At 42.9% G+C, this 13,093-nt stretch overlaps 1 protein-coding gene across 1 annotated transcript; it reads left to right on the top strand.

The window, feature by feature from the left end:
• Positions 1-5,028: 5,028 nt before the first annotated feature.
• SLC30A1 (solute carrier family 30 member 1) lies at positions 5,029-12,738 on the top strand. Its single transcript, XM_010992141.3, has 2 exons — positions 5,029-6,248; positions 7,936-12,738. Exons 1-2 carry the CDS (start codon positions 5,636-5,638, stop codon positions 8,838-8,840), a joined length of 1,518 nt encoding a protein of 505 aa, XP_010990443.1. The 5' UTR covers positions 5,029-5,635; the 3' UTR covers positions 8,841-12,738.
• The last annotated feature ends 355 nt before the right edge of the window (positions 12,739-13,093 follow it).

Here is a 13,093-nt window from a genome sequence, read left to right as displayed (position 1 = left end):
TCATGTTCCAGTGTAGACAGGGAACCAAGAATGTTCAATAAGGATTTGTTGAAGGAATGCACAAACTGAAAAAGGTAATTTACCAACATGCACTCATTCACTCAACAAACATTTACCGAGGCAGGCTGGCTGGGGATATAATGGTGAACAAAAGCACACACAGCCCTTGCCCACATGGACCTTACGACCTAATCGAATACTCAAGTGGATAAATGTAAATTACATCATTCTCTGTGCACAAAAGATCAGCATGAGGAGCCAAGAAAACTTGTACTAGAGCAATTTGGCCTGGCCAGAGAGGTTAGAGAAGATTTCCCTAAGGAAGTGCCCTTAAGCTGAAGGATGAGCAAGAACTGAGGGGGTGGAGTGGGGTGAGTATAGCTCAGTGGTAGAGGTGCATGCTTAGCATGCACAAGGTCCTGGGTTCAATCTCAAGGTCTTCCATTAAAAAATAAATAAATAAAAGAACTAAAATGGGGAAGAGACGAGGGAAGAGTGTCCCAAGCAGAGGGAACAATGTGCGCACAGGTCCTTCGGTGGGAAAGACCAAGTGGAGAGACAGTTGGAATGGCCAGTCCTGTTAGGTGGAGTGATGGAATGAGGCTGGGGAGGGCAGCCAGGGCCAGACCATGCCCAGCCTTGGCAACTGGGGTTTGGCTCATCTCTTCAGAGCACTGGGAAGCCAGAGCTGTGATGGTGGTGGTGGTGGAGGGGGAGGAGGAAGACAAGGAAGAGGATGTGTATTTTGCAATGATCAGATCTGGGTTTTGAAAAGATCACTCTGGCAGCAAAATGGAGTGTAACCCAGGGACAGAGGGGCCGAGTGTGTGTACAGAGACAGGCAGGAGACTCATAGCCCAGGAGAGAGAGTGGAAATACCCCCTTCCACGAAAGATCCAACTCCTCTGGTCTAGTTCTCCCCACGCAGCCTTGCTTCCAAGAGGCCCCGCCCACAAGAGGGAGGCAGGCTTTGTGCAGTCAGCTCTCCCCTCCAGACAGAGAAAGTGAACAAACCGGGGAGTCTGGCCAGCAAATTAGTTCACTTTGAGTCCATGCAAATCAGTTCCTCCCAGGTAAAATGATAAAAATGTGGTTTCTGAATCTGCAAGTTCAAAATTCAGCTCTGGATTGATGGTGACTCCAAGTACAGGTAGCCTTTATAAAGGCCCCCACCCCAAGCATATGGAACAGGCGATATCATCTCCTTTATTCACATCTTGACTCCAGTTGAGAGGCTGTCTCTTCCCTAAAAAGATGTGGAAGTGAGGCCTAGAGAGTTTTAATAACTTGTACAAAGTCAGTAATTTCTAAGGACCAGTTCCCTTGCACTTTCTAAAACTTACCAGGTATGGAGTACATTCAAAATACTCTACTGTTCAGCAACATCTTTATAGACAAATAATGAAGAGAATCATAGAAACATGCTTTTAAATTAATTAAAAAAAAAAAAAAAACTTCCGTACTTTGTACTTTAATTACAATCTCCAGCCCCTAGAGTAGAAGGGCTAAAGGAAGAAGGGGCAGTCAGCCTAAACCTTAAAACTGACAAACTGCACCTTCCACAGTTTCTGGTATTATGTAACACTGCACCCAAGAAATTCACAAATGCTTTTAATGAGCCTTCCTGTATAGGTGTCAGGGCCTTCATTTCTAGATTTAAGAGATCTTAGATCCAGTTTTCAGTCTCTAAGAAAAATGAGTTTTCCCTTGCTAGTCACTCTCACCTGCCATTCTTTCTTTAGCTTAACTAACCACCAGAAAAAGCTCAGCAGTTGTCCCGGGGCCTCTTACTGTATGTTCTACTCCCTACACTGTTCCTGTTTCCCCTTTGCTTCCAAGGAGGGTTTCCTGCTCTGACCCTTTCTTTCATATGGTTTCCCTTACACCTCTGAACCCTTTTGTGATGTTTCAGGGCTTTATTACTGCATTGTTACTTGTTTATTCTTTTCTCTACTGCCTGTTCCCCCAGGGAGCAGCTGAAAATTCAAGCCATGGCCCTCAAGTTGTCGCTAGAGATTTTAGTTTATATTTGTAATAATTACTCAAGAACATTCCAAAACTAGACAAACAAACGGATCTGATTTCCCCACCAACCAAAGTCAAATATAATCTGGTATTTCACACGGTTTTCTTTTTTTGTCAGTCCATAGTACAGATTCATACACTCATGATTTTTGATAACCAAAATTCAGAGGGATGTCTGTGTTTGGCAGTTTTTCTGATTTTTTTTGACAAGAATCCTTTAAAACCTGCACTTTGGATTGATAATGTTCTGACTATCTCCTTGAATTAGGAAGCTCCAGGTTGGGGGGGGCTTGTCATTGACAGAGCAGGGAGAGGTCTTAAGAGGACTTTGAAATTGCAAAGTTTGTGTTAAACATTTGGCTTTCACTCAAATTGGCAGTCTCTTTCCAAAAGAAGAATTATTCTCTCATCTTTAAAGTATGCTGTGTTTAGTCAGTTTGGATGCTAGGCAAATTATCAGGAGAGTTCTCAAGAATTAAGAAGAAAAAGCCAAGCCATCTTACTCAACCTGGGGCCACAACTTCCAGGGGTGCTGGTGAATAATGGTATGGTTTCCCTTCACTTTAACCTACTTCTGGCTGTGTTAACATTATCCTAGGACAACCAGCTGAAAAAGGACAAATTTGAGTCAAGATGCCAAAGTATTTTGACTATACAATGCTAGGGGGAAGAAAACTTTATTTGACTGAAATGGTTTGCTGTCATGTAAAGGATATTACTCTTTCTGGAGTGCATGATTATAACTTTTTCTAACCTGGAAAAATGTACCTCTGACACCTTGCCTCCTTCTAGGTTATGAGAGTATAATACACATTGTTTGGGAAGTGGCTTACAGGAGGAAAAAAAATGCCTGCACAAAGTAGAGTTTTATAAGTGACTACTGAGTTGAACTGAACCTCAGAGCCTGTTTTTATATGGGTCTCAACATCTCCCAATTCAGCCTGCTTAGTTATTGATGGGATTGCTACCCTGTTCGCTGAGCATCCTTGCCTTTTACATCCCCTTACTGATTCCTCTTTGGGCATTAAATTCTCCCACTTGGAGGAATCTATTTTTTAAATAAAGGGACACAGCAGCTCCCAACAGGAGGCAAAATGGTCTTCCAACTGCCTCCTGGCCATTTCCATAGGATATCTTGACCCATAAGTGGCTCCCTAATTTCTCTATAGGAGGGTCTGTTTAGAAGGAAGTTTGAAGCTATGTTTACATACTTGACTGCACAAACATCAACTGTCTATACCAAAGGAGAAATTATGTATGTCCCCAATCCCACCTTCCCACTCCTTAGCACTGCCACCATCCAGACTTCAAATTCAGCATGTTAAAAACAGGCTCAGCATTTTACCCTTAAAATCAGCTCCTTGCCCCACCTTCCCAACTTCATCACCTGTTTCAAGCAATATTTTCCTTGTCAGGTTAAAAACAATATTTGTTAAATTTTCCTCATCAGCTTTCACTCTCTCAATACCAAATTCATCATCAAATCCTATCAATTCTTCCTTTATAATGTCTCAGAAATTTTCCTCTATTCTTCTCTATTCCAGCAGAACAGAAATAGAAGAGGATTTGGTTCCTGAGTATGGGTGGGAAGATGAGATACACATCATACGCAAGTGGAAAAAATTTTGTAGAATTAAAAAAATTATTTTTTAATGCAAAAAACGGCCCCAAACAACTCTTACACACAGACCCTAAGGCACTGGGTGGCACTGCCTTTGTCTTGCAGCAACCCAGAGCACTTGGAGGGCCTTCAGGGGCTGTAGCCAGACCTTTGCAAGTCCAGTTCAGGCCACTCAGACTCCAGCCACCCCTCCGCTTATGAAGCAGGAAGCCTTCACTTTCAAATCAGCTAAACCCACCTCAGAGCACAGCACATATGTATCCAATCTAAACTAGTGTCGCCACAATTTATTAGGACTGTTTCATCATAATTTAAATTTTTTATTGTTTATGTTTTACCTCCACCTGGACAGAAGCTCATTCTTCTGTATTCTTACTGCTCCTCTCCTTCCCCATAGCAACCAACACAGGGTTCCGCAGTTTGTAGTCTATAAATAAAACGTTTGTTAAATCATACAGCCTTAGAATTTTAGAGTCAGGAGGACTCCTGAGTTTCCCTTGTCCAATCTTTTGCTTCATATATGAAGAAAACAGGTCTGGAGAAATTAGTTGACCTACCCAAAGCCACGACCAGAACCCAGGTTTCTCCTGCTTTAAGTCTGTACACTAAATGGTCCTTAGAAAATCAGTGACAGATACCTGACTTCACACAGGGTTTCCTGGGGATGGTGGTTATAGGGGTGATTTGCTTTATTGAAACATTTACAAAGATTCCGTTCATTCCCTCGCAGGACCGCCCTGGACTAACTCCTCAGCTTGGTGTTGAGCAGAGGCACAAGTTACGTGCTGCACTTGTTTATTAGTCTGTTGGCCTAACCTCAGTTCTTGTGACAGGAGGGCGCACCCGAGGGCCCCCGCAACACAGGGGCTCCCTCTCCCGGCCCTTCCCAGGCTGCCGACTGTCACACAGCCGCCGCGCGGCCCGCCCCACGTGGACCCGGCTCGGAGGATCAAAGTCTGTTGCTGCCCGGCCCCCGCAGGTGTGCCGGGGGCTGAGAGGACCCGCAGCGCCGGGGCAAAAGCCCCGCCACGCCGGGGGTACCCCGCCTGCCCCGCCCTGCCCCTCCCCCTCCTGCTGCACGCGGCCCGCGCCCCCTTCCCTCCCCCACGACGCCCGTCGCTGCACCCGGCCGCGGCCCCCAGCCCACGCCCGGCTCCTGAAGGAAAAGGCCCCGCCCCCATCTGTTGGAGCCGAGACACCGCCCCCTCCCGCCCCGCTGAGCCTCCATCCAATAGCGAGGGCGGATGGGCGGTGCGAGGATGCTGTCGTGAGGGGGTCCTGGCCAATGGGGAAGCGTGCCGGGCCTGGTGGGCCGGGCGGCGAGGCCTTGTCACGCTCGGGTCCGTGTGAAAACGGGGGTTCCGAGTGCAAAGCAAAGTTTTTTTGTAAACCGTCTGCAAAAGCGGGGGGGCGAAGAAGGCGCCCGATACCGGGCCGAGTGCAGCTGCCGCGCCCGCCACCTCTTTAGCTCTTCAGGCATCGGTTCCTCGGCCCGCGCCACAGCGGAGGGAGACCAGCGAGAGGAAGACCTGCGTGGAGACCTCGCAGATGCTTGGAGCCTTCGCAGCGCGGAGCTGCTCGTCGCCCGCCCCCGCCGCCGCCCGCTCCTGCTCCGGCTCTTCTACCGCGGGCTCCGGGAGCCTCAGCTCCCCGCCGCTGCCGCCGCCGCCGCCGCCTCCCCGCTGTGGGTGTGGGGGCTGCTGGGGCTGAGCCAGGCCTCCGCGCCGGCTCCGAGGAGGGACGCCTGAGGAGCTGCGCGCCGCCTGCCCTCCGGGGACGCCCGCAGGCGCGGGGGCTCGGCGGCTTGACCCGGGGCTCGCCCCCGTCCGGCCGCAGAGGCCCCACAGCAGGCTCCCAAGCGGCCGGGCTCGGGCGGTGAGAGCCCCAAGCCGCCCTCCCTCCTCCGTCGCCGGGTCACCGGCCCTCGGCGCCGCCGCTTCAGCCTCACGAGTGTCCGGGCCGCGCTCGGCGGCCCTCTAAACCGCAGCCATGGGGTGCTGGGGTCGGAACCGTGGCCGGCTGCTCTGCATGCTGGCACTGACCTTCATGTTCATGGTCCTGGAGGTGGTGGTGAGCCGGGTGACCTCGTCGCTGGCGATGCTCTCCGACTCCTTCCACATGCTGTCGGACGTGCTGGCGCTGGTGGTGGCGCTGGTGGCCGAGCGCTTCGCCCGGCGGACCCACGCCACCCAGAAGAACACGTTCGGCTGGATCCGGGCCGAAGTGATGGGGGCTCTGGTGAACGCCATCTTCCTGACCGGCCTCTGCTTCGCCATCCTCCTGGAGGCCATCGAGCGCTTCATTGAGCCACACGAGATGCAGCAGCCGCTGGTGGTCCTCGGGGTCGGCGTGGCGGGGTTGGTGGTCAACGTGCTGGGGCTGTGCCTCTTCCACCATCACAGCGGCTTCGGCAACGACTCTGGTCACGGCCACTCGCACGGGGGGCACAGCCACGGCCTCCCCAAGGGGGGCCGCGGCAAGAGCAGCCGCGCCGGGGGTAGCGACAGCATGCCCCCAGGTGAGCAGGGTCCCGACCAGGAGGAGACTAACATCCTCGTGTCCAATACCAGCAACTCCAACGGGCTGAAATTGGACCAGACAGGTGAGGAGAGAAAGTCGCTGCCGCAAGTGGTTGGCGTTGGGGAGCCCAGACCCTTGGATGGCCCCGGGCGGGGTGGCCCGCACGCCCCCTGGTGCCCGAGCGGCCGCGCTGTGCGGCCTCCTGGCTGCTCCTTCCCGGTCCCGCACCCGCACCGGCACCCGCCTGGAGGACATAGAAGTAGGCCCCCCTTTCAGCCCGGAGTCAGGAGCCGGGAAGCGCGTCTGGGGGTGTAGATGGGCACTGTGATGGTGAGAGTGGGCAAAAGAGGTCAGGAGGTGACCGGCAGCCCGCTGCAGTCCACAGCCGCACTTGGCTGTCTTTACAGGCTATCTTTTCAAGAGACTGTCTGATTTTGGCGTTAGCACAGTCAAAAATGCTTCCTAATTGAATTTCTTGGCCCTGTTGAGAAACGGAGAGCATCCCCCACTGGTCCTTAGTTGTTGGCTGTTTGGAACCTTGCTCTGCCCAAGTAGTTCTTATGCCCTTTAAACAAGTTTCTTAATATTGTAACCAGAGCTATGTAGTGATCGACTTTCCTGAGCTCAAAATCCTGGGTAAAGGTGTCCTATGATGAACACCAGTGTATGTTTCAGTTAATTTTCTAAAATCTAAACCTAATCCTGAAAATTTTAGGCATAGCGTGTCTGGGCATGGTTAACATTTCACTTAGTATTTTTTGTAAGTAAAAAGTGATGGTATTTTATTCATCTTATGTTTTTAGTGGATAGTTTTCATCTAAACATTAAGTGCTCTTGAAGGAAAGTTGGGAAATGAATGTTGAAAAAAAGGAGCCGGAAAAAGGAATCAACCTAGTACCCTACTGCCCAGGCTCAGTGATGTTAACAGTTTGGTGTATTTCCTACCAATTTTTACCATTTATATTGATGTACCTAGTTGTATGATACTACACAATTACCCTTTTTTCAAGATGCAGGATACCATGTTAATGAATTCAGGTTGTACATTTGAAAAGTTTAGTAAACAATTGAATTTCCTCTCACTCCCGCTCTGCAAGGTGTAATCCCAAAATTAAGCTGCTCTCGTGTGTATAATTCCTTTAAAAGATCAGTACATTTGGTTTAGGAGCTAATAGGGTGGATAGTGATCATTTAGTCCCAGCTTTTCCTGAAGTCTCTGTAATTATTGATAGGTTTATATTGTTTGTTTGTCAGTTTCTAAACCCCTTCCACCAAGAGACTATCGTTTACATAAATGACAAAAGTTTAAAAGTTAACTTTAACTTTTAATTAAGGTGTTAATGACAAAAAGCCACGAGAGCTGTGTGTCAAATCAGCCATTTGTATTAGATTTATCCATAGTTGCATTTAATTTGAGGTAATAGCATTCTGTTGTTTTGGTTTGGTTTGGTTTTGGTATATGCCAGAAAGTATAGCAGAATGTTCACAAGACCCCCACCTCTGACAGAAAAGATGAACTTTTTTTTGGAGATGGGAAGGTAGGAGGGTGGTTAGGAGTATGGGGAAGCAATATCATCTTAATGACTTAATTTAGTCCTGGCCATTATGTCCTGGCTTGTTCCCAGTACATCAATTTATATTGAATTGCTCTGAGCACATTTTTCTGTTGTTTGTGAAGAATTTTCACCTCCATCACCTAAATGGAATTAGACAAGAATGTTATATAAACACCTTAAATGTGTTTGATAAGAATTTTTATTTCTTTGTAGATCCAGAAAAGTCCAGAAATGATCCAATGGAAGTACAAGTGAATGGGAATCTTATCAGAGAACCTGACCAGGTGGAATTGGAAGATGATGATGATAAGGCTGGACAACTTAACATGCGTGGAGTTTTTCTGCATGTCTTTGGAGATGCTTTGGGTTCAGTGATTGTAGTAGTAAATGCTTTAGTCTTTTACTTTTCTTGGAAAGTTTGTAGTGAAGGGAATATGTGTGTGAACCCATGTATCCCTGACCCCTGCAAAGCATTTGTAGAATTAATTAATAGTACTCAGGCAGCAGTTTCTGAGGCTGGTCCCTGCTGGGTGCTATATTTAGATCCAACTCTTTGTATTGTAATGGTTTGTATACTTCTTTACACAACTTACCCGTTGCTTAAGGAGTCTGCTCTTATTCTTCTCCAAACTGTTCCTAAACAAATTGATATCAAAAATTTGATAAAAGAACTTCGAGATGTTGAAGGAGTTGAGGAAGTTCATGAATTACATGTTTGGCAGCTTGCTGGAAGCAGAATCATTGCCACTGCTCACATAAAATGTGAAGACCCGGCATCATACATGCAGGTGGCTAAGATCATTAAAGACGTTTTCCATAATCACGGAATTCACGCTACTACCATTCAGCCTGAATTTGCTAGTGTAGGCTCTAAATCAAGTGTAGTCCCATGTGAACTTGCCTGCAGAACTCAGTGTGCTTTGAAGCAATGTTGTGGGACACGGCCACAAGCCCAATCTGGAAAGGATGCAGAAAAGGCCCCAACAGTTAGCATTTCTTGTTTAGAACTTAGTGACAATCTAGAGAAGAAACCCAGGAGGACTAAAGTTGAAAACATCCCTGCCGTTGTGATAGAGATTAAAAAAATGCCAAACAAACAACCTGAATCATCTTTGTGAGTCTTGAAAAAGATGTGATATTTGACTTTTGCTTTAAACTGCAAGAGGAAAAAGACTCCATTGAATTTCTATGTTTGCCAAGTAGTGTAATTGAAGTCTTTGTCTGGTCACACAGTTTAATTCTATTTTTGTAAGAACATAATGGGACTGCTTAACAGAGTTCTATATTACAACTTTGTGATTATTAGTGCAGAGTACAGCTATGCTGTAACAGTTTTGGAAAGCCAGTTTTAACACTATGTTACATTTTTGTTTCAAGTAAGTATAAACCTTATATAACATAATGACATTTGATTTCCAGTTTTTCCATGGTAAAAATTAATTAGGGGGATAAATAAATTAAAATTGTTACTGGAATTTCTCTGCTTTTCTTTTCCCCCCAGTGTTATATTTTGTTTATTAGAATTGTAATTGCTAGAACTTTAAAGTCATCAACAGGTTGGTTTCTTTTGACGTTTTATGTAATATTTACTTGCCCTTTGAGATCATTACATAGCATAATGGCAGCATTTTTTAAGAGTGACTCATGGATAGTATTAGGAAAAGTTCCCTTGTTTCCTTCACATAGGGTGTTTATAATACTGAAGATTAGTTACTATTCTGTATCCTATATTGCTGAGTATTATTCTTATAAACAGATGATTAACAAATTGAACTGTAGTGTACACGTAATAGGGCATATGAGGAGTAAGAGCAGGGAAGAAAGTTTACCAAATTAAATATTTAGATTCTTGTAAGTTAATATTCAGACTACATTTCTAAATTATTCTGAGAATTTTAACTTTTTATTTTTAACAAAACTAATCTAAAATATGGACGTGTTCACCAGCATTACTTTCTTTGATAGATTGGCATTAGAAACATTGAGCTGAAAGTTGACTCACAAAATATATGCAGTAAATATTTTTAAGGACATTACATTTAATCTAATAATTACATGTGAAATGAAAACTTATTAATGTAATCTTTTAAATTGTGGGTTTTAAAAATAACTTCAGAGTTGAAGTCATTTCACAGTGACCAATTGTGAATGAATTCAAATGGAGCTTTTTGAGCCCAACCAGCAATGCTTGTGCTTTGCCAAGAGCCATTGACTTGGGAGAAAAAAAGAAATCTGAAGGTTAATGCATTTTGGATATTAAAGTCTCAAAAAGAGAAATTAGTTGAGGCAAAATTCATCATTAAGATTGCCTTGACGTTGCTCAGATCTTTTCATGGTGGCTTATCTTGCAAGATGCCACAGTATCTACACAGAAAATTATTCTTGACTATTTCATTGTCTCTATGGATTTCAAATCCATACACAAATATTATTTAAGGGTATTTAAGTTATATTTTTCTTGATAGAGAGGGGTTATGCTTTGAAGAAACTAGATTTTTGTCCTCAAAAGGATGAATATTAATATCAGTTATCATGTATAGCTCTATTTTTCTAGAAACAAGGTATCCTGACTACTTTAGTAACTTTTATAGCTGACTACTTTTGGGATGGCTACCTTTTAGGATTTGAGATAATACATTGTTTAATGGGTCTTAAGATGAAAATGTTGGCATTTGACAGTTAACTTTTTAAAGGGATGCTCTTTTGTGGTAGATGGTGTGTTTTTTTTCTAGTATAAGCCTATTGCTGGCAATGGGCCTATTTAAGAACACTCGATTTTTCCAATGAGAATGAGGTAATTTTAGGAATATAGTTTGTAAGTTCACATTTACGACAATGGGCCAAAACCATAACCTGCCAATTTGCAATACATCTTGATCATTTAATACTCTTATCTGATATTGTGTGATTCAATTCCTAAACTGGTGGTTCCTTTGAATTTTGCAAACTTTTTTTAAAACATGAAATTGAGGAATCTCATTATACGGATGAACAAAAGAAAGCTTCAAATTATACTGTATCATGTACATTCCTGATTGAACACTTTACAAAACCATCTTTTGAAGACCTCAAAACAGTTTACATTATAGAAACATTTCAGTAATGATACAAAAGGATAACTGGTAAAATATATTACATTCAATGAGGTTTTCTTTACAACGCTCTATTGGGTCTTTCTTAAAGATTGTCTAACACATTAAAATCAACTGAATGAGTATTTTTTCAGTGTACAAGCATGAGACAAGGGCTAATTTTTTTTTTTCAAAAGTGCTTTGAAAGTAACAGCCTTTAGATTTCAGTTATTTCACTTTTCATAATTTTAAGTAGTTTGTATGTAACAAAGTGGTACCATAGGATTCTCTTTTTTTCAAAGGACTTTTGCCATAATAGCAAAATCAGTGGGCACTGACTCACCTTTTGAGTTTTAGTAGAGAATTATTTATTTCTTTACAATGCACTTTCTAACCCATTTTTAGCTATATTAGCATTATCTTTTTAAAAATGCTTTTATATTTAAATATTGTGGGATTTAAGTGTCTTTTCCAAAATAGCTTATTCCTTCCTGAAAGAAAATGAGGGAAATGCCATGAATTATTAGGAGACTTAAACCCAATATTTAAATGCTGTTTTATAACACTGCATCAGTTTTAGGAGGTGCATCTCTCCTGCTGGCTCTTTTATATTTGAGCAAGATCAGTGTATTTAGAATATGTGTTTAGAAACTTGTCTTTTGTCTCAATTTAGTTAGAAGGAGGTGCTGCGTGTGCCTGAATTAAAACCAACCCAGACATTTTTCCAAGCCAAATGCCGCCTTAGTGATGAGAGAGATTTAATTCTCCATTGTCACCTTTTAGTTTATATGATAGTTAAATGAGTTTCTTTTTTTTTGAAGGGCATCTGCACTGTAAAAGTATGGACGAGAACCTAAAAAAAAAAGTAAAAAACTTTGCTGTATGTATTTTAACATTTTAGAAAACAATATGAATAACTAAGGTATGTAATTTGAATGGGACAAGTTTCCATCAAAAGCACCTTGGAAAATCACAACAGGTAAAAGACTATGTTAATATGTTTGTATCTTGTTAACATCTTCAGTTAATTTTGAACCTTTGGAAGTTTTGAGGGAAAAGGCCTATGGAACCTAATGTGAAGTATTTAGTAGGTTAACATATTGAGTTGAAGATTTTTACTGTTTATAAGCAGATACCATTTGAATGATAAAATGTCATTTACCTGCTGTCTTAAGATGTTCACACACGAATACGGAGAATAATCCTACCATATAGAAATATTTATTTTAGTAGAGTTTCAGTGAAGTCGTAAAACAGTGTTAAAACTCTTGGGAAGGTGGAGGATTTGTTGTTTTTTAAACTGAAACTGTCATACAGTGTTTGACCATCTGAAATGGGGATTATAATAGAACTATTTTGATGTAGCGATGTTATGTGGCAACGCTGTTTAGTTTCATTAACAAGCTCTGGAATATCTAGCAGTCATTTTCACTGGCACAGGAGCCTTTTGTATGTAATTCAATTTAAACCTTTAAACCAAAAATTTTATTGCCCAGTGTCTTTGGTAAAAAGATGCCGAAGGAAATGTAACATACAATTAATATGTGGTTATATATATAAAAAGACACAAATTGCCATGTTATGGTTCTGCCTTGAAACAGCACAATGAAGTGTATCAGTGTATCCTGTGATTGTTTATGAAACTCCCATGCTGTGTTTTGTGTCTGCCATAGTGTGTCCTTCGGGCCAGATGTGGCACAGTTAAATGCAATTATCATCTCATGAAATGCAGATGCAGATAAAATGTCTTTAGTGCTGCAACATTTTACCTAACTTTTTGTATGTTTTATGACTGTGCGTTGTTTTCCAAAGCTGTTCCTACCTCACCATGAGGCTTTATGGATTGTTATGTATTATAAATGTTCTTTATGAGACAGACTACTGTGTTTCTTCTCATTTATTAAAAGTTAAGTAGAAAAATAAACTGATTTTAATATCTACTAAATTGTTTTGTGCGTGTGGCCTCCACCCCCTGTGCTATGCTGGGTTACACAGAAGAGAGTTGGACTTCAGTCATTGGAAGGGAAACTGCAGCTTAATGTAAGTGTTGCTAGTGTGTGTAGTGACCGGGTTACAGGACTGTGATGTGGAAGAAAAAAATGTGGGCAAAAATTGACAATAGAAATCGAAAGGGTAACACTGCAAAGGCTCACTAACATACCCAGTACATGTGAAGTTTTTGTGTTATAAGCATTAACCTTAGGAATTATGTCATTATAGGTTAACCTGCTGCTTTTGGTATTTGCTGTTTTTTAAATTTGTAAGCGTAGTTACTAACAAGGATTATTAAAATTTTACAA

Source organism: Camelus dromedarius, chromosome 21 (assembly GCF_036321535.1).
Source record: "Camelus dromedarius isolate mCamDro1 chromosome 21, mCamDro1.pat, whole genome shotgun sequence".
Taxonomy (NCBI): domain Eukaryota; kingdom Metazoa; phylum Chordata; class Mammalia; order Artiodactyla; family Camelidae; genus Camelus; species Camelus dromedarius.
Note: the sequence above shows the minus strand (reverse complement) of the source record. Positions and strands in the feature narration are given on the sequence as shown.